The following is a 24,812-nucleotide window of genomic DNA, read 5'->3' on the forward strand; positions in this document are numbered from 1 at the left end:
ATTCAAATAGTATTTCCTAGGAAATCAGAAGTTCTAATAAGAATTGATTTTAGAAACACCAATTTATTGGTGGTATTACAAATTATTTTTTGTCACTAGTAGGTGATAACATTATTCCAAATTTGAATTTCACCTTTAAAAAACTTAATGGACTTAAATTTTCAAATAGGTTTTTAAAATTTTTAATACATTTTGTTGATAATGTCATTTCAGAGATAGAGACTTATAGAATTCAATGCAGAGGATTTTAACTTTTGACTCTTTATATTACAATTTTTTTCATATGCTCGCTCAGTCACTATTAGGTATTTCACAAAGAGTCCTGTTCATTTCATTTGTTTTAACATGGTGTTCCATTGAATTCAGTAAAAGAGACAAAGTTGAGATAATTTAGTGAAAGATTCATTTAACATTGAAACTCATATTTTATTGATAGTATCTTTGCTTTTGGTGATACTCTTATTGAAAATTCTTTCTTTGGTAGAATGTTAATACATTATAAGCTGTTTTACAAAGGAGATAATCATTTTATTTAACCTAAAGTTTCAGTGAAGGTGTGAGAGTGGGAGTGTGTATGTGTGTGTGTTTAATTAGTAACTTCCTGATGTTGAATAAAATAATTCAGCTAGTTAAAGAAGTAGTAAAATGGGCTACTGGCCTGATGGCTTTATAACTTAGTGCCTATTTAATCTATTTTAAATAGGAATAATAATCTATATCATAGATATGAATGCATGTATTAAATGTAGAATGATTTCTTAGGAAGTTAATTCTGGTAAGAGTGTTCAAGCCTTGGAAACACAGATTTCTCAGATACCAGAGCTTAAATTAATTTATTATGGAAGCAACTATTTCACCTCCCTCCTACCTGTCAGGTTACCCATCCTTTTTAACCTTTTAAGAGAGATGGTTGGCCTATCCTACCTTTCTTGACTGCCTTTCCCATTGTTTATTCAGCTGTATGCTCAAAGTCTTCTTGTTTAACAAAACACTACACATCAATAACATTTTGCATTGGAGTTGTGCTCTCAATTTGCCTGGAAGAAAGAAATTGTATGAATTCAATGTGTTATCACTAGCAGTATCATTATAATTTTTCTACGAAGCTTATTTTTAGAATAAAATTCTTAATTTGTCTGGGAAAGCAGTTCAAAGAGATTCTGCAAAAATGTTAGCTTGTAATAGCTACTTTATGTGTTTGTTGAAGAAAGAATGCATTTTACAATATATATGTTCCTGGTGACTGCCTTTTGACACTGTCTTTTTAAGTTTCTTGTTAGAGATAAATAAGTTTTCTCAGATGATAGCCAAGGTTAAACTCACCTGTATCAAGTGTCAATTTCAGTGTATTTTATCCGTGTATATAAATAATATCATTATATGATCAACAATTCCTTTATAAATAGCATTCAGGTAAATTTGATCTGTACATTCTCCATGAGACTTTGTAAATTCATATTCGCCGCATTTCTCCTCTTACTATTCATATGATCCTAAATGTTTTTTAGGATCCTTTTAGCTGTTTCTTTTCACTTAGAATCAATCTCGGTGCCGTTTTCACATGTTTTGTATAAAGCATAATGTTATTTATTCTATATGTAGTTGCTGTTTGATTTGGATATTTGTGTTCAAACCAGAATCTAAGCAGAGGATACTGTTAGGATAAAAAATTCTTAGCACATAACTATCTGTTAATTATGCTGACTGCTGTTTTAAAATCTAAGACCTCTACCAAAACGCATTCATTTGCAAATGTTTAATGATTGCCCTCAATGGAGAAAGCCACGTTGTTAGGTTCTTTGGAACATAAAGTGAACCTTGCTTTAAGATACCTGTAAGACATTCAAGCAAAAAAAAAAAAAAAAAAAAAGATACTTGTAAGACATTCAGAACTGTAAAGTAAAAAGCAATGAAGTAACACAAGTAAACGCTATAGCTATGTTCATTCTCCAAGAGCTTTGTTATTCGGTCTATCAAAGGATGACTATTTCTTATTTCTCCAACTTGTTTTTTTTTTAATAAATTTGTTTTTTTTTTATTTTTGGCTGTGTTGGGTCTTCATTGCTGCGTGTGGGCTTCTCCTGATGCAGAGCACGGCCTCTAGGCACTTGGGCTTCAGTAGTTGTGGCTCGCGGACTGAGTAGTTGTGGCTCGTGGGCTCTAGAGCGCAGGCTCAGTAGCTGTGACGCACGGGTTTAGTTGCTCCGCAGCATGTGGGAATCTTCCTGGACCAGGGCTCAAATCTGTGTCCCCTGCATTGGCAGGTGGATTCTTAACCACTGCGCCACCAGGGAAGCCCTTATTTCTCCAATTTGGAAAGGATTCTTACAATGATGAAGCAATAGGAAAATAGCACTTGAGTGGGGAGGAGCTGGATTATGATCCCATTGCCTATAGTTGGTACTCAATAAATGTTTGAAGAGTAAATGAATAAGTCAAGGGGTAGAGGTACTGTTTGCATCTGGACACTCACCTACAATGGGAATACAAGCAGGTTTTGAAGAGGGGTCATATAATAATAATTTTCCACTGGTGTACAGTAACTTAAAGACTTAATGGTAAGCATACTTACATGAGAGCACTATACAGCCAAATTAAATTAAAGGCTTAATTCATCTTAAGGAGCAGTCTGTGGTTTGGTGGGTTTTTTGTTTTTCCTTTAGACTGAGCTTGAAGATTCAATTCTTTAATTGTAAGGAGTTCTTTCTTTCAATTGGCATTTATTGACTACTTACTATATGCTAAATTTGGGAGAGCTCAAATAGTAGGAGCTCAGCCTACTTAAAAGGAAATACAAAAATATCAGTATCATATTGATAGGTGCTATAACCAGGCACTGTGCAGAGCAAGATGGGGTATATATGAGAGGGATTAACTTTTACAGTGGGCTTGTGGGCTGGCCTAAGTATGATATAGGTCATACTTTTAATATTTAGAATAAAAAACATAATGGAAAGAAATATTTCATTCTTTTACGTAGTTTTAAGGTTACCCTAAAGCTATTATCATTTGTTGCATGAAAGGATGTAGTGAGTTGGATAGTGGGGTGGTGAGACCAAAGAGAAAGAATCCATTTTTGGTGGTTCAGAGGAACCAAGTTCAAATATATATAATTTTAACTTCCCATTTGTAAGGATATAGACTAGAGAGTGAGTTTAGATCTCTTAATTTGGCATTTTATAATTATTGCTCTGAAATAACAAAAAGTAAGTGCTCTCTATTTTCAGTTATAAATGTTACTAAAGATAAGGAAGCATCTTCATAAAGATTGATGTCCAGACACAGTCAGGAGGTATTTAAACAATGCATTTATTATATTGTAATCATAAATGTCACCTTTGGCAGGCAGGATGTATCCACGCTAAGTGTAGTTTTAAAAATAAATTTGCTTCATTTTTTTATATAAGAATGCGATAATAAAATGAAAAATCACTTTATTCTAAGTTAAAATTTTAATTTAATTTTATTTTACTTTTAAAAAATTATTTATTTATTTACTTTTGGCTGCGTTGGGTCTTCCTTGCTGCGTGCAGGCTTTCTCTAGTTGTGGCCAGCAGGGGCTACTCTTCATTGCGGTGCACGGGCTTCTCATTGCAGAGCATGAGCTCTAGGCGCATGGGCTTCAGTAGTTGCAGCGCGTGGGCTCAGTAGTTGCAGTGCGCGGGCTTCAGTAGTTGTGGCTCTTGGGCTCTAGAGCGCAGGCTCAGTAGTTGTGGCGCACGGGCTTAGGCTTAGTTGCTCTGCGGCATGTGGGATCTTCCCGGACCAGGGCTAGAACCCGTTTCCCCTGCATTGGCAGGCGGAATCTTAACCACTGTGCCACCAGGGAAGTCCTTAATTTTATTTTAAAGTAATTAATTGCTTTATTATTGTACTGGCCACTATTTCTTTGCTGGATTATAATCGAGGCATTCTTTTTTTTATGTGATAACATAAAGAACCTGATTCACCTCTTAATTTGTCCAGGAGCAATATTTTTATAAGAAAGTTTTCGTTTTAAAAGTGGTAAGTAACCTGAAATCTAAGTAAAATACAGTGCTTTCTTCAAAAGTCATTATACCATGGAGTATATATTTCTACTATGATATGGCAAAAATTAATAGTGGTCTATTTTTAGTGTCCAAATGAAATTTATATAAAGTTTCTTTGCCTCAGGTTTTGTTTTTAAATGCTCTAAAATGAGTTATGTGACCTAGTATTATATCAGAATTGCTTGTTCTTGGGTAATGTGTTTCTCTATGATTGTTTGAGATCTAGTATGTTTATCTATACTAACAGTAGGTTCTTTATAGTTAACAAACTGCTATTTCTTTTTTAATGGTGGTTTTACATGTTGTGGAAATGAATTTCCTTATCATTTAACTTATTTGATCAAATTGAAAATCTTAACTATATTTTAAAACTTTTTGCCACAGCGTTTTACCAACGAGGATCATTTGGCTGTCCATAAACATAAACATGAGATGACACTGAAATTTGGTCCAGCACGTAATGACAGTGTCATTGTGGCTGGTTAGTATATGCTTTTATTAATAGCTTATATACATATTTCACCTGGAATGTGCACAATTTTTGTGTATTCTCTGTAAATAATATAGTCTGGTGATATTCCAATGACTTCATTTACAATAAATGTTGGCAACATGTATTTTACCCATTACATTTTTATGTTTCCTTCTGACCATTCATTTCACTCTTTTTGTGTGGTTTTCAAATGTAGATTTTAATGTCATTTTTTGTGGAAGTTAATTAGAAACCTGGGAACATTCATACCATTTCCAAAATTTACATTTAACTGATAGTTGAACTAATGTGATGTTTAGTCAATGTTTCTTTTAGCTGTTTACACCTGCTTTACGATGCTATGCGAAGCTAGATGATGATCAAGCTCTTCCTGTTGGAGAAAGAGCAATTAGCAGACTTGTTCATTAGGATTTTGTTTGTTTCTTTTTGGACTAAACATCTGTGTTAGTAAAATACTCTCAATAAAGGGGGCTAAAATTCAGTCAGTGCTTTTATTTTTGTATGTTGCTCCTATGAACATGCAGTATCACCTAAGCAGATGATTATCTTACAGTATGCAAAAAGAGAAACCCAATTCATGCATTGGTTTATTGTCCTTCCATGCTATATCAGCTACCCCTTTTTTGGTATTTAAATATATATATGTACATATCTCTGTATATGTACACACACATAACATTTAATTTCATTGCATTTTGTATATTTTATAAGTAGTGTGGTAAGAAAACAGTTTTATATAAAATTTAATATACTTATATACATTTCAGTCCTTCTTGTGTCATAACCACAGATTCACATAAATATTCAAATTAACTTAATTTTTTTCTCTTGTAAAGCTTAGGTTATACTATTTGTAAGTCTAGAATTATATACCTGTATACTGAATATTATTAATACTTTTAAATTATTACCCAACATAGAGATCAAATTGTCATATGCAATGATTTGGAGAGATAATGAGGAAAAAAGACGGTTCTTGTCATTCGGTATCAAGATTTTGCATTGAAAAAACTGGAGGTAAAAATGTTGATAATTTACCAAAAAACAATTTGTTTAGGAAAAATGTAGGGTAGCATTCAACATATCTTCATTTCTGTAAGTAGAAGGAAGTAGACAAGAGTGAGGTATGCATTTCTTTAAAACACTATACATCAGATACTAGGAGAGAGAACCAAAAACACAAACAAAATAACAACAGCCTGAAGTTTCACTCTCCTAGGCACGAAGGGCTTTGCTTCTCTAGAATTTCTTGCCTTAGAGCCATATCTCTCTCTGTAACATTTAACTCAAAAATATTTTGAGATTGGTTTCTAGAACTTACTTTCCTATCTGTTTACATTTAATGCAATAGAAAAGTAGAACACACTCAAACATAGCACTTGACCATTTTTTTACTAATATATATTGAGATGAGTAGTTTAGCATTACTGTATAAATATAGTGCATGATGTGTATGGTATATATTTGATGATCAATAGCCATAAGCCATGTGCATGTTTAAACAATTGTGCCTGTGTTGACTTTTCTCTTTTCAAGCCTGATCATTATAGTAATCACTGATAAAAGTGATTTTTCCATACGTATTTTATTTTTAAGACTTCTCTCCCTTTAATACAAAATAGCCTTCTCTTGGGCTTAGATAGACAAACCCTTTGGGCATGAACAGAAGAGTCAAATTTATGTTCAGTTTACTAATTCAGTCATGATGGACCTAGGTTGATACAAGTATGCTGGGCCCTTACTATAATACCATTTTGAAGTCTTTTTTGGGGTAGAGGTTATATATGTTGCAGACTAACTATTAGGTAAAATGAAGACAAAATAAAAGTCCTTCAGTAATTTTGATAATACTAATAGTGTCTGAGGTAGGCCTACATTATATCTAATGTGTATGACAAGTAGGTCATTTTAGTGTTAAATATATTTATATGTAGTAAACATATTAATACTCTGGGAATATGTTGAGGTGAGGGTGAAGATAAAACAGTAAGTAATGCCCACTCTGGGGACCCAGTAGTTAACAGAAATATGTGAATTTTAATTTCACAGAAGGTTTTATGAGTATTTTATCTTAAACCAGGAGTCATCCTTATACTTTTATTTAGTTAAAGCTTGATCCCTGATATAACCTATAAAATTGATGCCCTAAAATATATAAAATGTGAATAGAATTTGAATGTGCTACGAACTCTAATCAATCTGAGTAAATAGCCTTGAAAATAATAAGACTAAACAGGCAAAATTCATAAATTTGCTCTTTCAATTCAACGTGGACCTTAAGTGGCACTTGTTCTGTAACTAATACATGCTCACATGTACATTCAGTACATGTTTTAATGCACCTAGTGTGAGTACATATTCAAATGTAGTTAAAATGTTTCAAGTTTCCAGAAAGCAGAGTTTGACTAATTCTCTCCTGCCTAGGAATTAAGCTAGAACGTTAGACATATAACTCTTACATAGCCCCTCATACCAAGCTTGAAAAATGCTTTAAAATAGAAAATTAGCTTTAAAAAGGAGGGTTTTGTTTTAGTTTTCGTTTGCGGGGGGCTCTTGTTTTAACCTTCTTTTTCTTCTAGTATTTTGATCTACCTACTAAAGACTGTTTTATCTTAAGCTTGCTTTCATAATAGATTATGAACACTAGTGGAAGGGCAAAGTTAAAGCAAATATACATGCTGTTGTCCTAGTTTTCCCCAAATTGCATGTATTTTATGCATTTGTAAGTTTTAATAGTGTAAATTTTTTTTAAATTTTGTGTTAGATAACGACAGTAGTTGATCTCTGAGTAGCGGGTGTTTATGTCACTCAGAGAGAACGTGTGGACTAAGGAACAAGAAGTACTTCTTTTCATACTTTTATGGTTCATAAAGTTGGAGGAAATACCTTAAACTGCAACAAAGACTTAACCAGATTTTGTTTGCTTTAAAGGAAGAGGTCTTTCCAAAGAGAATTAACAGCTGACTGAACCAGTCCTGCTAATTTGTTAATTTACTAGCTATATTTTAGGGTCCTGTATGATATTTAAATATATGTGTTTACTTCTTGACATTTATTTCAGATCAGACCCCAACACCAACAAGGTTCTTGAAAAACTGTGAAGAAGTGGGTTTGTTTAATGAGTTGGCAAGTCCATTTGAGAATGAATTCAAGAAAGCCTCAGAAGACGACATTAAAAAAGTATGTTGTTAACTATGAAATTAAAACAGTGCTTCTGACAGAACAGTAATCATAGTTTTCACTCCCTGCTCTCTTATTTTAGATATACTGATTGGCTATTTTTAAACTCCTAACATTTTCTTTAACGTTTGTGTTTTAGATGCCTCTAGATTTATCTCCTCTTGCAACACCCATCGTAAGAAGCAAAATTGAGGAGCCCTCTGTTGTAGAAACAACTCACCAGGATAGTCCTTTACCTCACCCAGAGTCTACTACCAGTGATGAGAAGGTTAGAAATTTGTATTTATGGTAGAAACACAAACTAAGTGGAAAAAAAATCAGCTAAGTCTAATATTTGATCTACATAAAATGTTAATGTAATAAATTATACATAAATCAGTGTCAGGTTGTAATAGTCTTATTATATGTGAAAGCCTGTGAATACTCAGAAATTTCAGGGAAAGAAGACTGTACCTTTATAGATAATTCGTTTTTTGTTACACACAGAAAAATTATTGGGGAGAATAGAAGAGCCATGGCAGAGGAGCTAGAAGTAAGGCAGAAAAAGTAACTATTTACCTAGGAATAAATGCTTTGACCTTAGGTGTTTTGTGTTTTTTTCATTTCCTTGTTATAAAGGTACATTCTCATTATAAAAAGTTTAAGAACATAGAAAAATACAAGAAAGAAAAAAAAAACTACCTTTTAGCCCATAATTGACTGATAAGAATTACTAGTATTTTGAAACGTTTTTCCTAGATATATGCATGCATTTATACATAAAAATATACATATATAAGTGAATAGTTATAGGATACAAAGAGGAATCTTGGTTTTTTTTTTTTTTTTTTGGCTGCTTTGGGTCTTCCTTGCTGTGTGCGGGCTTTCTCTAGTTGTGGTGAGCGGAGGCTACTCTTCATTGCAGTGCACAGGCTTCTCATTGCACAGGCTCTAGGCACGCATGCTTCAGTAGTTACAGTGCGTGGGCTCAGTAGTTGTGGTGCGCGGGCTTCAATAGTTGTGGCTGTCAGACTCTAGAGCGCAGGCTCAGTAGTTGTGCACGGGCTTAGATGCTCCGCAGCATGAGGGATCTTCCCGGATCAGGGATTGAACCTGTGTCCCCTGCATTGGCAGGTGGATTCCTAACCACTGTGCCACCAGGGAAGTCCCAGTTTACTTTTTTATATCATGCTTTAGATATTCAGCATTAATGTACATTTTCCCATGGCATTAGAAAATTTTCCAAAGTCATAATTTTTAATGTTTGCACTTTATTTTATCATTACCTTAATGTATTTACTTATCTTGTTCTTGTTGGACATAAAGGTTGTTTCCACATTATCACAATTATAAGAAATGCTGTTAAATCTTTGATATAAATATCTTTTTCCTAGAAAGTATTTCAGTCCCTTCACACTCAGCAGTTTTTTCCTGTTGATTGCTGCTTTAGCCTCTTTTAGGGGTATTTCTTCTTCCTGCATTCCTCAGTCATTAGTTCCCCCTGGGCATGGCATAGTCATTCCAAGTTGTAAAAAGCAAGTTCTGGGCCCCCTTCTCTTTTCTTTCTCAATTTTTTTCTTAAGTGCTCTCATCCAGACTCATAACTTTAAAAACCATCTTCGTGGTTTTCAAATTTATATCAACCCGGGTATTTCCCAGATTTCCATATTCATATCCAGCTCCATCTTGACATTTCCTTTTCTGTGTCTAATGGACATCTTAAACATAGTATGTCTAAATTAGAGCCCTTGATTTTTTTTCCCACAGTTTTCCCTGTCTCGGTAAAACAGGGAAAACTTCTTTCCATCCATCTAGTTGCTCAGGCCAAGAATAAAGAATACTTAATTCCCTCTTTTCCTTCACACTGAAACCAGTAACAAATCTTACTAGACCTACTTCCTGAATATATCCTTAATTTATCTCTTTTATCTTCAGTGTCACCACTTTAGTCCAATCCATCATTATCTTTTACTTGGATTGTTAACGATTACCTTCTAATAATTGTTAACAATTATTATTTGTTAAAATACAAATAATATTAATATAATAATTTTAATATAATTAATATATTAATAATGTTAATATAATTTTTAACAATTACCTGGACTTTCTACTTCCATCTCCAACCTATTTTCCATAGGCTATTTTATTTTTAATACATTATGTCACTTCCCTGCTTAAAATCCTTCAATGGTTTGCCATTGCATTTAAGGTAACACACTCCTTCTATAAGTCCTCATTGATCTGGACTTACCTACCCATCCAGCCTCACCTCATGCCATTCTCTGGGATGTTCATCAGGTATTCTAAGCTTTTTCCTACCTCAAAGACATTGCTCTTGGTATTGCTTCCTTTTCCCTAGAATGCTCTCCTCCTTATCTTTTCAGTACCTGTTCAAATGCTGTTTTGCAAAGAAGCTCACCTTACCTCACTATGCTATCAAAGGAGCCAACTCCAACCTTCCCTCAGTTGATCTTTCATGATTTCTTATGTTTTGCTGTTAGTCTGTAACACATTACAGTCTGAAATTTTCTTGTTTGTTTTACTTGTTTATTGTCTCTCTTCCCACTAGGCCTTGAGGGTGTGTTGTAAATTCTCAAACTTGTCAAATAAATGAAGTCCCAGTACTACTAGTTTGTCTTTCTTCCTGTATAGCTTAATAAGATTTTGATAATAAATGGCAGTATAAAGGCCAATTCAAAGAACATAGTAGACCCAATTTTTACAGTAACTAGTTACAGAGTCCTGGATAATCTCTGTTTTCTAATCTGTAAAACTGGGGAAAAGACCATCTATGAGGTTCTGTGTTTTCCTTTACTTTGGAAAGATGTTACTCCAATAGTTATTTATTTTTACATTCAAGGTATCAATATTACTCGGCCTTTTGATACTGAGAAATTATTGATAATGTAGAGATAGTTACCTAAAATTAGCAAATATTTGTATTAAAAAAATTTTAACATTTTTGGGCCCTTACTATAGTACCATTTTATAAGTATTCTATTATTGAATTTGTATCAACTATAAAACAGTCTCCTGGACCTATTTCTTCTTTATACAGTATAATGATGGAGTAGGACTAGGCAATCCCTTCTGGATTTTAAGTTCTATGCTTCCATGAGAATGGAGTTGTATTTCTGTTTTTTAACTTAAATTCTCATGGAGTTATATAGCCAAGTTGCCCAGCCTAACTTATTTCTAGATTGATGGTAAAATAAATTGTACTGAAAAAACCACTCAAGATGTTTTTAAATTAAAATATGAACATTGCATCTGAAACTTTACAGTGGCTTCTACAATTTTCTTTTAATTAACTTTAAATATTAATATACTTTGGGGTATATTAAGTATTATGTTTGTTTTTAAAAATGTGTTATATTCTGTTGACTTGCATTTTTAAATTACATTCTTTCTCTATCTCATTATTAAATAGGAAGTACCATTGACACAAACTGCACAGCCCACATCAGCTATCGTTCGTCCAGCATCATTACAGGTTCCCAATGTGCTGCTTACAAGTTCTGACTCAAGTGTAATTATTCAGCAGGCAGTACCTTCACCAACCTCAAGTACTGTAATCACACAGGCACCGTCCTCCAACAGGCCAATCGTGTAAGTGATTTGGGCCAATCATTGAATTATATGAATTGTTAAGTTTTTCTTGTTATGATTTGTCCTAAGATATTTAATTATTCTAATTGTGGCCTTTGTGTGTGTGTGTGTGTTAATAGTATTTTGCATGCTTTGATTTTCGGAAAAAATGCTTGGGTAGTCTTTTTAATAAATATAAATAGTATCTAATAAATTAGAAAATAAATATCTAAAACTTAATTTGAAAAACAAATCAACATAGAATGTGATTTTAAGATGGTCTCTTATTTTCGTGCTATTTCACACAAAACACATAAGATTATTTTTATCACCAGGTAACATTTCTTTCATTTCTTACAGGTAGTTGATAAGAATTTTTCTCAACTAACATGTTGGAGATTGTCCTAAGTAAATTCATAACTTTTTCCATTTTTTTCCTCTTTTTCTCTACACTGCTTACGTACATTGTGCATTTAAGATGCAATTAAAAACAATTAAATTTTACGATGTGCTTTGCAGTGATTGGAAGATTTTTGTTTTGTTTTTAATTACTTGAGTGGTGTATATATACCATGAATAATTTTCTGTGGGTATTTTATTCATGTTATGAGAAAGATGGTATCAAGTTTCCATCTGTCACATAGGCATTTTCTTGGGCTGGAGCTGCAGTTCTTTTTTCTTTTTTTTCCAGTTTTATTGAGATATACAGTGGACCCTTGAACAATACCAGTTTGAACTGCGTGAGTCCAGTTACACACAGATATTTTTCAACAAGTACATACTACCACACTACACAATCCACAGTTGGTTGAATCTGCAGATACAGAGGCTGACCATAAGCTACACTGGGATTTTCGACTCTGCATAGTGTCAGTGCATCTAACCCTCTTGTTCAAGGGTTAACTGCAATTGACATACAGCACTGTATATATTTAAGGTGCATAGCATAATGATCTGACTTACATCATGAAATGATTACCACAGTAAGTTTAGTGAACATCCATCATCTTGTACAGATATAAAATAAGAGAAAAAAATATTTTTTCCTTGTGATGAGAACTCTTAGGATCTACTCTGGTAACAGCTTTCATATGTAACATACAACAGTGTTAACTATATTAATCATGTTGTGCATTACATCCCTAGTACTTATTTATCTTATAACTGTAAGTTTGTACCTTTTGACCGCCTTTGTTACTGTACAAAGATATAACATTATTAATGACTGTATTCCTCACACTGAATTTCATCCCTGTGACTCCTTTATTTTGTAACTGGAAGTTTGTACCTCTTAATTTCTCTCATCTCTCCAACACCCTTCCCTCTGGAAACCACCTGTCTGTTCTCCGTTTCTGTTTTGTTATGTTTGTTCATCTGTTTTGTTTTTTAGATTCCACATATAAGTGAAATCATACAGTGTTTACCTTTCTCTGGAAAATTTACTTTTAAATGATATAATAATAGGAGTAAAAATACTCTTGTATTTTTAGAGATTATTGATAGGGATTTCTTTTCTCTAATTGCCCTTCTTTTGTTTTCCTTAGTCCTGTACCAGGCCCATTTCCTCTTCTGTTACATCTTCCTAATGGACAAACCATGCCTGTTGCTATTCCTGCATCAATTACAAGTTCGAATGTGCATGTTCCAGCTGCAGTCCCAGTAAGTTTGAAATTTAGACTATTAAAATTTTTTCTTTATAGTAAAACCGATCTTTGTAATCAGAAAATACAGCCCAAGGGGGGGCTGCTTGATTAGTTTATGAAACTGAATTCAACAAAATACTTAGTGGTGAGCAGTATTTACTCACTGATATTTATTGTGATAGCATTTACCTTTCAAGGCAAACACAATTGGATAGAAAACATTTTTCCATCCTAAAAATCTTGTTTTCCTTTTATTTTTAGTATTAAGAACTTTATTCCATATTCAACCCATTTCAATTTGCTAGATTTGTAGAATTCAAATATTAACATAGATTTCTATTCTTTAAGAAGACATTTATACTGGAACACTTATCAGGTAACTCCATGTTATTTTGATTACTATAGAAATTGTTTATAAAAGCACTCTGTGAAATATTATGGTCAGGTTGGGTTTACAAAATTCCTTTGCTGTCCCAAGCGTGTGAAAATCTAAATGGTCTAGTAGAATGGGCAATAGATAGTCCCCACTTTCCTAAAGAGAAGATGCATAAGAAAAGTTTTTTGAGGGCATGTTAAATATATAAATTTTGAAAGACATAGACAGTAGTTAAATATGTACTTACAATATTTAATAACATAGTGAATATTTAGAAGCACATTCTTTGGAATAATATGTTAGAAATAATCCTTTTTTCCTGTTCTCACATTTCGTAAGTTTATTCAGACTCTTCAAATGTGTCTTCAACATTCAAGTTTTCATCATTAGAACCACTTTTTAAGAAATCTCACACAATTTTCCAAAACACATTGTTTTCATCCTCACCCAAGTAGTTTCAGTATAACACTTTTGTGTTAATCTATTAACACAATCTATTAACACAATCTATTAACACTTGTGTTTAATCTATTATTGTAATCCTGGGAATCTTACACCAAGTCCTAATATTCATTCATGTAATAAAAAGACAGTTTCTTCTTTTACCTTGTAGATAGTTGTTTCTGATCAGTACAATATAATCACTTATTGTATAGCTTTTAAAAATTAGTTTTAAAAGCCTCTTTACAGTAACATCTAACACTTTGGTGAGATTATATCCTCAGAAATAATACTAAAATTAATGTTAAATATTTACTTTTTTTATTAACTAGTTCTTCCAAAGTGACCTTTTCTAAGTATCCAAAATTAACATTGATTGAAATAATTTCAAGATAATATGTTGTCTTCAAACAGAACTTTGTTGTTCAGAATGAGATATTTTATAAGGACTCGAATATAAGGTGATTACTTCCTCTTTTCTCAGGATATTTTCAAGGGGGAAACATCCTTGTCCTGTATCTGGGATTGTATGGTTATCCCGTTAAATGTAACTGTGATGAGAGAAACTGAAATGAAAAAGAGGTATACTTTAGGTACATAATAATTAATCATTCAGTGTTGATATTAGGTTTTTTAAAAAAGGCAAAAACCAGAAAAATCTGTTACATATTATTATTAGAGGAATTATTAGAGGTAATCAGGTTCTTCTTTGTCATGCTTTATATTAATATATCAAAGAACTTTCATTGTATATTTTAGAAATTTTATATGTATATATTTTAGAAAAGCAAAGTTCATTGTTGAAATTACTTTCTATGCCTAGTTATACAAGTTTTAACATTCTTTCCTTTCACATTCAAAATGGAAGGGTGACAGATCTGTGAGAAATCCATCACTTTAAATATTATTTTCTATAAGAAGAAGTCATTTAAAAAAAGGAATTATGAAAATTGAAGATTAGGAAAGTGAGTGTCTCAGAACAACTGACAACTTTTTTTCTTTTTTTTTTTTGCGGTATGCGGGCATCTCACTGTTGTGGCCTCTCCCGTTGCGGAGCACAGGCTCCGGACGTGCAGGCTCAGCGGCCATGGCTCACGGGCCCAGCCGCTCCACGGCATGTGGGATCTTCCCGGACCGGGGCGTGAACCCGTGTCCCCTGCATCGGCAGGCGGACTCTCAACCACTGCACCACCAGGGAAGCCCCAATTGACAACTTTTGAAGGATAAATCAGGATTAAGATCAATAAGGGTTCAGACAGAGATACAGTTTTCTAATTCTGAAGTCTCAAATAATTATACCAATTATATTTATATTAATATACATTTTCTATTAATGTATAATATATTGTCATGTAAATGTATTATATTGATTATAATATGTAAATTATTATAGCAGCCATTGTGCAAATAAAAGTACAAATCTCATTTTGAATATATTCTCTAGCAATTATTTTTCAATATCTTCTGCATAGCTTGTTCGACCAGTCACCATGGTGCCTAGTGTTCCGGGAATTCCAGGTCCTTCTTCTCCTCAACCAGTACAGTCAGAAGCAAAAATGGTAAGCAAGATTTTATTTGTTCTATACATTTCTTGAGCCTGTTTCGAATTAGTTTTTTCCATTAAAGCCCACTTCAGATGCACAATTTAGATCAAATTTTATAAAATCGTGGACTGTATTACATTACAGAAGAACCAGAAAATTTGGAAAAGGAAAGCTTTCATTAGCATAGTGACAAGCTACTGATACTTTAAAGCAAATGAATGGATTGGGAGTAAAGTTCTAGTTCTTGTCATTGGTTTGTCTGATTTTTGGTGTGGCTTTTTAGATAAATCCTCCCCCTGCTGGAGGCTAGAGATATTGCAGCTGAAACTAGAAGTAATCATCTGAAGGCAGTGCTGATATAATGAGTGGTTGTATACAGTCATACAAATGAGTAGAACAGAATTAACTAGAATTCTGAAATAGTATATGAGTTAGTAAACATTACACATAATATATAAACGGAAAGCATATTTTTGAGTTATGTTTCAGACACTAAGAAATTGGTGGTAAGGGATGAACTACAGAGTAGGAATCAAGAGACGTATTTTCATTTTAATCCTGATTCTGCTATTCAGTACCCCTAATCAACCCACTTTAACTTTTCTGAGACTCATTTTCCTCATCTGTGAAATAAAGGGGTTAAACTTTGATTTCTGGGGTCTCTCTTAGCTCCAAATCCTACTAACTTGCTAATTTTCTTGGTAGAAGATCTGAAGCTGCTGCTGTGGGATGGGGAGTGTGGGGGGTTGGTTTTATTCAAATAAGTGTAATTCTCCCTTCTACAGTCTAACACACTTTAAAGCTAATTCTTCTTAACTACAACCAATGAATCGATAGATAGTTTTTAGACACCTATTATTTGTTTCAGTTCTATGCTAGGCACTATACTAATAATATAAATCTGTACACATGAAAGCCATTATGTATCAATATTATCGCAAGGCTTTAAATTTTTTACTGCTATTCTCCATTAATGCAAATAATCAATCTGAAATTGGCATGGGATAACTTTTTTTTTTTAACAGCAAAACTTATATACCATCTGAATGAATAATAGTTGGTTGAAGAGTATTAAAATTAGCTGGTTATTGATTGTGGTGAGGGAACTTGAAAACCCAGGAGGGGAATTTTTCACATAACAGCATGTTTAGGTCAAAGGCATGGAAATAATAACTAAGATGAATCTTTTCCACTTAATAGCAGAAGAGCTTCACTGGGAATGTGTTTTACACTTCCTACTTTAAACATAACTGTTACAATGAAAAGTTCAATTAGTGAAACTGAGTAGAGTAGAAATAGAAGTTAAAGAGATCCTGTTGTTGTACACTGTATCTAAAAATATTTTTACATATTCAGTGGACTTTTTTTTCCCACAAATTAATTCCAATGGAAAAAATCAGATTTAAAGAAATACTTTTGGCTATAAGAGATTAGGCCATATTTGTAGAAACTAGTAAACTTCCCTGAATAACTTTTTCTTTTAATCACTAAGAAATTTAATAAGAATAAAAGTGTTTTGTATGCTTGTATATTAAAAAAAATACCAAAGCTATATTTCATAAATTTATATATGAAAAAGTTATTGGTTGAAAGCCCCAAAATAGCATGGGGAGTCACAGATTGCCCCACTTAAATTTAACAGTCCAGTTAAATTTCTTATTAGAATATTGTTAACATATAAAATAGCCATATTTAGGTGATTGCCTATTTTAATTGGGATAGTAAATAAGATTGTCCTGTTTTTAATTTAAAAAGACTCAGAAATTAGTCCATTTCCTTTTTTTTTTTTAAGCTTTTTGTTATGGAAGAATTCAAACACATACAAAATAAATAGGTTTCTATAATGAACCCCCATGTACCCATCATCCAGCTTCAATTATTAGCGATATAACTGCCATTCTTGTTTTATCTGTACCTCAGACCACTCCCTACCCTCACTCAATTTTTTTTTTTTTTTTTTTGGCGGTACGCGGGCCTCTCACTGTTGTGGCCTCTCCCGTTGCGGAGCGCAGGCTCCAGACGCGCAGGCTCAGCGGCCATGGCTCACGGGCCTAGTCGCTCCGCTGCATGTGGGATCTTCCCAGACCGGGGCACGAACCCGTGTCCCCTGCATCGGCAGGCGGACTCTCAACCACTGCGCCACCAGGGAAGCCCATAAGGCTTTCTTAATGTAAAATTTACATAGATTGAAATGGACCGATTTTATCTGTACAGTTTAAGTGCATTCATGTAACTCACACCCTTATTATGGTATAGAACATTAACATCTACCCATCAAGTTTCTTTATTTCCCTTCCCAATCAGTCCACCTCCCCCAACTGTTCTTGTATTTGTCACCAGCAATGTAAATGGAATCAATATATACTCTTGTGTTCAGCTAAGCATATGTTTATGTGATTTATCCATGTTGTTGCGTGTATCAAAGTTTGTTTCTTTTTATTGCTGAGTAGTTTTCCATTGTGTGAGTATACCACAATTTCTTTATCCATTCTCCTATTGGTGGACACTTGAATGGTTTTTAGTATTTAGCTGTTGTGAATAAAGCTCATATGCACATTCTTGTATAACTCCCTTTGTAGATGTATATTTTCATTAAGTTTATCTACCTAAGAGTGGAATTGCTGAGTCAGAGAGTAGGTATACATATAACTTTATAATAAATTGCCAGACCTTTTGCCAAAGGTTTACATTCCTACCAGCAGTGTATGGGAATTCCAGTTGTTCCCACATTTTTGCGGACATTTGGTTTTATCTATTGTTTTCATTGTAGACATTCTAGGAGATTGTGGCAGCATCTCTTGGTTTCAATTTACATTTCCAATCAGCCAGACATTATTTGTGATATTTTTTGCTCATTCTTTAAATTTGGTTACTTGTCTTTTACTATTGTGTTATAGGAATTCTTTATATATATTCTAGATACAAATTTGTATATAGATATGTATATATATATATCATGAATATTTTCTCAGTCTGTAGCTTGCCTTTATTTTTCTTAATGGTATACTGTATTACCGTTGATTGCTACTTTTATCTTTAATATTTTCTTTGTCTACTTAATTGGGTTTAATTTGCTTATCTTTTTTTAGCTTCTTAAAGTAGAAGCTTAGATTATTGATTTAAATCTTTTTACCTTTCTCATATAGGCATTTAACGCTATAACTGTGCACAAATTTTGATATGCCGTACTTTTATTATTTATTTTCTAATTTCCCTTGTGATTTCTTCCTTGAACTGTGGGTTATTTAAAAGTGTAGTATATAATTTCCAAATATTTCAGGGCTTTTTATCTGTTTCATATTGATTTCTATATTAATTAAATTACATTGTGGTTTGGTAATGTACCACCTTTAGTATATTTGATTGTCCAGTGAATCAGTTTGATTGAAGAATTTTCAGTGCTTGAATTTCATTATCATCATTATCAAGTATACTTATATATTGGTATAAGTACAAAACAAATCTACCAACCTTTGGGAATAACCCGGAAATAGTTTGGGTTTTGTAGTTTAATTCATGTTCATTTATTTTGCATCAGCCTCATTTAACAGTTATTTCTAATGATTGCTGTTTATTTAACAAACATTTCTTGGGTACTAAGAAATTCATCAGACGTGATCTTAAGTTTTGAGATTTTTCTTGCAAATGTTTCCAATGATCATCAAGAGAGTAAAAAAAAAGTCTTCTTATCTTTTTAATATGCCGTTATTGATTTTTTTTTCCCAACAGGTATGGCAGTTAGGATTATATTGTATCAATGAGGTGTTTGGCTCTTGTTTTCAGTTTTTTGATACCCTTGATGGTGACTTTTGTGCACAAAAACCATTATTGAGAGTCTCCTTTTTAAAAATAAAGTTACAAATTCAAAAACTTATTTCTTCCCTAAGTTCTCAAGGCCAATTTATAAATCGAGTTGTACAGCGATCACTTTTAAAGGGCTTAAAATAAAATTAAACATACTAAACTTCATTTTAAACTTAATATATCCTGTTTTCTCTATAGGTACCTCATTGTCTAACAAACTTCCCCAAGTACTTCAATAACTGAAATAATTAAATTATAGATATAATGAGGGTTTGGTTCTCTTCAATATTCCTGTATTATTAAGAGGCTTAGTAAGATTATCTTAGTTCTTCCAACTAAAATCACAGGACTAAATCAATCTCAAACATTTAAAACTAAAATCCAAGGGCAGTCTCTTACTCTATGTGGCAAGTTATTTTAGATACATTTGTAACATGAAATACAAAATAGTTACAGATTGTTTGTAAATTTAGATTAAAATGTCAGTGTCATTGATTACTTAATTAAACATCAAAGGGCTAAAAAAAAGATTTACTAAATAAGTAATTGTATAATTCTAACTGGAGAAAGTTGAGACTAGGTTCATATCCCATTGCACAGAGGTTTCTTAATGATCAGATAAACGATCATAGGACTTAATTCTTTCTCTATCAGTGATAGAATTCCAGTTCCATGCTCTCCAAATGAATGGTTCCCAGCTCACATCCCCTAGATTCACATTACACATTAAATAATTTTTCTGACTGTTTACCAGTCTGTAGCACCCCAGCAAAACTTATAATTTCTTCTTTCACTGCTTCAAGTGGATTTTGCTTTGTTGTTTTCAACTCTTTGAAAATATTTTAAATATCCTCCCTGCTTGATTCTGCATTTCTGTTAAGGATTTGTTTGACTTTTGTGGTCACAGTCTGTTAACGACATGCTAAATAGTGCAGCAATGGTGATTGTGCTAAAATGTGGTTAAAAAATAATGTTTGAGAAATGGCAGCATTGGAACACATAAGAATGAGTAGCGCACTACAGCTGAAGAGAAACTTATTTGTATCCTAAGATAGCCAAGGATGCTTTTGTGGTGCCCTGATTTTCAGATGCCCAGTGCTCACAGGAAGATTTATATGCATTGTGTTTGTGTCTACTATAAATATTTAAATAAGATCCTTCTTTTTTGCTAAAGAAATTTCTTCAGGACAAGTTGTGTTTGTTATGTTTTGTTTTTTAAAAACGTTAAGTCTTTGGAAAAGTAAGCACGTAGTTTTTAAAAATATATATATATGGTGGTCCACAAATACAAGATTACCTAGTATTTTTTAATACTCTAGGAAAATTCCTATTATCTACTATTTTCACAAAATTTCACTGGATCTCACCAGATTTAGGTTTAGGGGTTTTGTTGGTCATTAAGCACATTAAACCACAGATATTTGCTATCTGTGTTACTCTTCTAATAAAACAAATTTCCTATGTAATATTTGTAATCAAAAAGTAACTTCTGGGGCTTCCCTGGTGGCGCAGTAGTTGAGAGTCTGCCTGCCGGTGCAGGGGATACGAGTTTGTGCCCCAGTCCGGGAAGATCCCACATGCCGTGGAACGGCTGGGCCCGTGAGCCATGGCCGCTGAGCCTGTGCGTCCGGAGCCTGTGCTCTGCAGCGGGAGAGGCCACACGGTGAGAAGCCCGCGTACTGCAAAAAAAAAAAAAAAAGTAACTTCTAAATAAGAAAATGTTAACCATCCAGGAGTTTTGTTTAAGAAGATTTAGTAAATTATTTGAGTAGTATTCCCCAGAATCATTCCTTTAAGACTTGTGTGACAAACTGAGAGAGATCTTTGCACACAGTGGGTAGCCAGTAGGGTTTCTGCAGGGGGTTTCTACTGAGCGCTGACAGAGGGCATCTTGGCAAATGTTCAGAAACCTACATTAACTTAGTTGGGCCCTGCATGGAACCTCATGTTCAGCAGAATTCTTCTGACCTGCCTCTGCACGCCAAGCTAATCAGCAAACACCTAACGAGCCCACTCCAAAGAAACAGACTCTCTCCCAACGTACTTCATTTTCATATGTTCTCTGGGGGTGGGGAGACAAGATTTCACGAGGACTGATGATGCTGCAAAGACTACAATAATGATAATTAACTTGCTGAATTTAGAAGATTATGCTGTTAATTAGTTGCAAAATAAAGATAAGTAATAGAGCAGCAGATGGTAGGATAACACCCCAGAGAAGGAGGGTTATTACTCTGATGAGCTTTTGTGGCACATATGAAATATGGATCTGACTTTTTCATACATTGTTTCTAGAGAACATTGTGTTTTTTCTTTGAACTATGATAGAGTAGTTTCTTCCTACCAAGTTCTGACAGATGTGATAAAATTTGTTTTCAGGGGTACAACATATAACATAGAATTTGAATAACGAATTATTTTTAGCAGATTACCTCTTAAGATGAGTGTCAGATTGGTCAGCACAACAGACTATTTACTCTTTAATTGACACAATCTCTAAGAAAAAAGTTTTCAACATAGTAGTTGAATTTTACAACACTAAAATTTTAACTCTAAACATTAAAGCACTAAGTCTGCTTAGAAATGTAGTAATAAAGATTTTAGTTTTCTTTCACTGTATACCTTTAGTTTAAAATTAAAATTATGCCTAGCTTTTATTGTACATGTTAGAGAATATAGACTTGTTAAATCTTACTTACTTTCTCTGAGTATTCAATCTTTATTTACTTAACTAGATTTCTCTATTGATAGAAATTTTTATCTTAGTAATGGACTGACCGATGTCTAATACTCTTCTTAATGATTATTAAAATATACTTAGAATACTTAATATTAGACAAAAGCTCTAGTTTGGAAAAACTTTTATTTAAAATATGTTTGTTCAGTGAAGTAAGAGTCAACAGACAGAATTTCTGGTCCTAGCTCTGTTTCTTTTATAACTACCTCTGTGCTTCTGGGAAGTAACTTCACTCTTTGGGCCTTAGTTTCTTTATCTGTAAGATGGTAATTGGACTAATTGATTAGCTCCAAATTTCTACTGTAAAATAAATATTATATTTATATGTTTTCATTAATTTGGGGGAGGACCAAATAGTTGCCCTTCTTTAAAATATCTCTAACATATATGTGGGTGGATTGTAGATATCCTTATTGTAAAATGTATATGAATAATGACAACTTCCTTCACCTAACCCACTGTAATTTCTTTTAGTGTATGTGTGTTTTTGTTGCTGTTTTTAAAAAAAAATCTGCAGTTCAGAGCAGTGTTAATTAACCCTTGAAAATCTTTTTCTTACATTTTGTACCCAGTGGCACACTTTTCCAAGTAAGACCCATCGTAATCAATGTAACAGCATGGAGTAAACATTAGAGCTTCCTCCCTGGATGAGTACTGTATACCCTAGGGCAGTCAAGAGAGGATAATGAATGCTGCTTTTAAGTGCTCTATAAGGTAGTAACTTGCCCTACTAAAGATTATTCAAGAGAGTGATGTTTATGTACTTCAGACTCCCCTAGGTGCAGTTACTGTATTTCATTAATTCTAAGAGTTAAGCTCTTCACTATAAAACTTTAAATGCTCTTCTTTGTTTTCTACCTAAGGACTTAAAAATGTTTTACCAACACATAATTTACCAAGCTTCACATCTCAACCAATATGTATATTTATGTACATTTTATATGCAGAAATGGAAGCCCACCTAACGCTATAGATTGGTGGGTTTTGTTTTGTTTTGTTTTGTTTTTTTCCGGTACGTGGGCCTCTCACTGTTGTGGCCTCTCCCGTTGTGGAGCACAGGCTCCGGACGTGAAGGCTCCGGACGTGCAGGCTCAGCGGCCATGGCTCACAGGCCCAGCCGCTCCGCGGCATGTGGGATCTTCCCGGACCGGGGCACGAACCCGTGTCCCCTGCATCGGCAGGCAGACTCTCAACCACTGCACCACCAGGGAAGCCCCATATAGATTGGTTTTTAAAAGATATAAGTATGCACACTCAGATCCTCCTCCTTCTGTTTATGTGACCCATACCTTCAGACTCCTGTCTTTTTACTTTAAGTTCTTTGACCATTTAGCCTAAGTATTCCTACCTGATTACAGCCAACTACTGCTTTGGTCACCTACCTAATTTTTAATCCATCCACTTCCACATTAGCCCATCAGTTATGAGTGTCCCAATTTCCTGGATCTTAGCTGCTAATGTGGTCGTTTCTGCTTGTTTAAAAAAGAAGGAAGAAAAAAAGCAACCAGGAATCTGACCTGGATTCTGAAAGATGCAGTGTGTCACATGGTCTTGAGAATATATTTTCCATAATAAAATATGTCTGAAGCTAAACCAGTCCTTAAGATGAACCCCTAAGCACTTTTTTTCCCTCTAAGTGTATTTTGAAAATACAAAAGTATAGGAACTTTCCTGATTCTTTGGTGTCCTCACCCTGACACCTGTGCTAAAAAAATAGAGGCCTCAATAGCTGTTTTTGAAAAAAGTAAGGAAGGGACTTCCCTGGCGGTCCAGTGGTAAAGAATCCGTCTTACAATGCAGGGGACACGGGTTTGATCCCTGGTCAGGGAACTAAGATCCCACATCATGCCTCAGGGCAACTAAGCCCTCACGCCACAACTACTGAGCTCACGTGCCTCCATTAGAGCCCGCGTGCCGCAAACTACAGAGCCCACGCACTCTGGAACCCACACATCACTACAGAGCCTACGCACCCTGGAGCCTGTGTGCCACAACTGGAGAAGAGAAAACCCACATGCCACAACTAGAGAGAAGCCTACACACAACAACAAAAGATCCTGTGCGCCGCAACAAAGACCCAGTTCAGCCAAAAATAAATAATTGTTTAAAAAAGAAAAAAGTAAGGAAGTTGATACTTAAGAAATCCTTTTATGAATCAGGTAATTTTGCATATTATATTTAATCTTTACCTTATCCCTGCAAGGAAATTACCATTGTTCCCAATTTTACAGACAAGGAAACACAGACTCAGAGATTGAAATGATTTGTTCAGAGTCACACAGATTGTTTGAGGCAGAGTTAAATCCTAAACAATAAAGTGTCTTCTCAGCTGTATACATTATGTATGCTAATATGTATACAGTATACATTACATATACTAACCTATTGTGGTGCTATTTGCAATTCATAAAGAAGTATTCAGTCAGAAAAGATGGAAAAAACATACCTGATCCTGGAGTGACAGGACTTTAGCAGTTGCAGTATCAGACTTGGCATTCCTAATCCTTTGTGATTGTCTTTCATGCCGCGTGGCTTGCGAGATCTTAGTTCCCGGACCAGGGATTGAACCTGGGCCCATGGCAGTGAAAGCGTGGAGTCCTAGCCACTGGACTGCCAGGGAATTCCCTTGTGGTTGTCTTCTGAATCATCAAGCCATCCAGCCTTAATTTCCTTATCTTCCTTAATTTTTAATCTTCCTTAATTTTTTCCTTTTTCTTTCTTGATTTTTCCTTTTCCCTTTTTTTTTTTTTGGTAGGATAACATATGTAACATGGTGCCATGGAAAAACTGTGCACTTTGAAATTAAGGAGATCCATGTTCAAATGTAGGATTTTAACTAGCTTAATGGCTGTGTGACCTTGGGCAAATGATCTCTAGTGTCCTAATCTGTAAAATTGGAATACTGTTTATTAGAAACTCATTGAAAAACTACTGATAATGCAACAACAGGGATGGATCTCAAGTGCATTATGCTAAAGGAAAAAAGCCAGATT

General features: G+C 34.0%; 1 protein-coding gene across 2 annotated transcripts in view; it reads left to right on the forward strand.

The window, feature by feature from the left end:
- The window catches only part of ATF2 (activating transcription factor 2), an 87,501-nt gene that overhangs the window by 40,013 nt on the left and 22,676 nt on the right, over positions 1 to 24,812 (forward strand). For both annotated transcript variants that reach the window (XR_011377584.1, XM_030851450.3), the window contains exons 5-10: positions 4,416 to 4,512; positions 7,586 to 7,704; positions 7,844 to 7,972; positions 11,117 to 11,295; positions 12,819 to 12,933; positions 15,207 to 15,293. Coding sequence is in view for 1 of the 2 variants with exons in the window: in XM_030851450.3 (XP_030707310.1) it covers positions 4,416 to 4,512; positions 7,586 to 7,704; positions 7,844 to 7,972; positions 11,117 to 11,295; positions 12,819 to 12,933; positions 15,207 to 15,293 (726 nt within the window). In the remaining variant the exon portion in view is untranslated. The remainder of the gene's footprint in view (positions 1 to 4,415; positions 4,513 to 7,585; positions 7,705 to 7,843; positions 7,973 to 11,116; positions 11,296 to 12,818; positions 12,934 to 15,206; positions 15,294 to 24,812) is intronic.

Source organism: Globicephala melas, chromosome 7, assembly GCF_963455315.2.
Source record: "Globicephala melas chromosome 7, mGloMel1.2, whole genome shotgun sequence".
NCBI lineage: Eukaryota > Metazoa > Chordata > Mammalia > Artiodactyla > Delphinidae > Globicephala > Globicephala melas.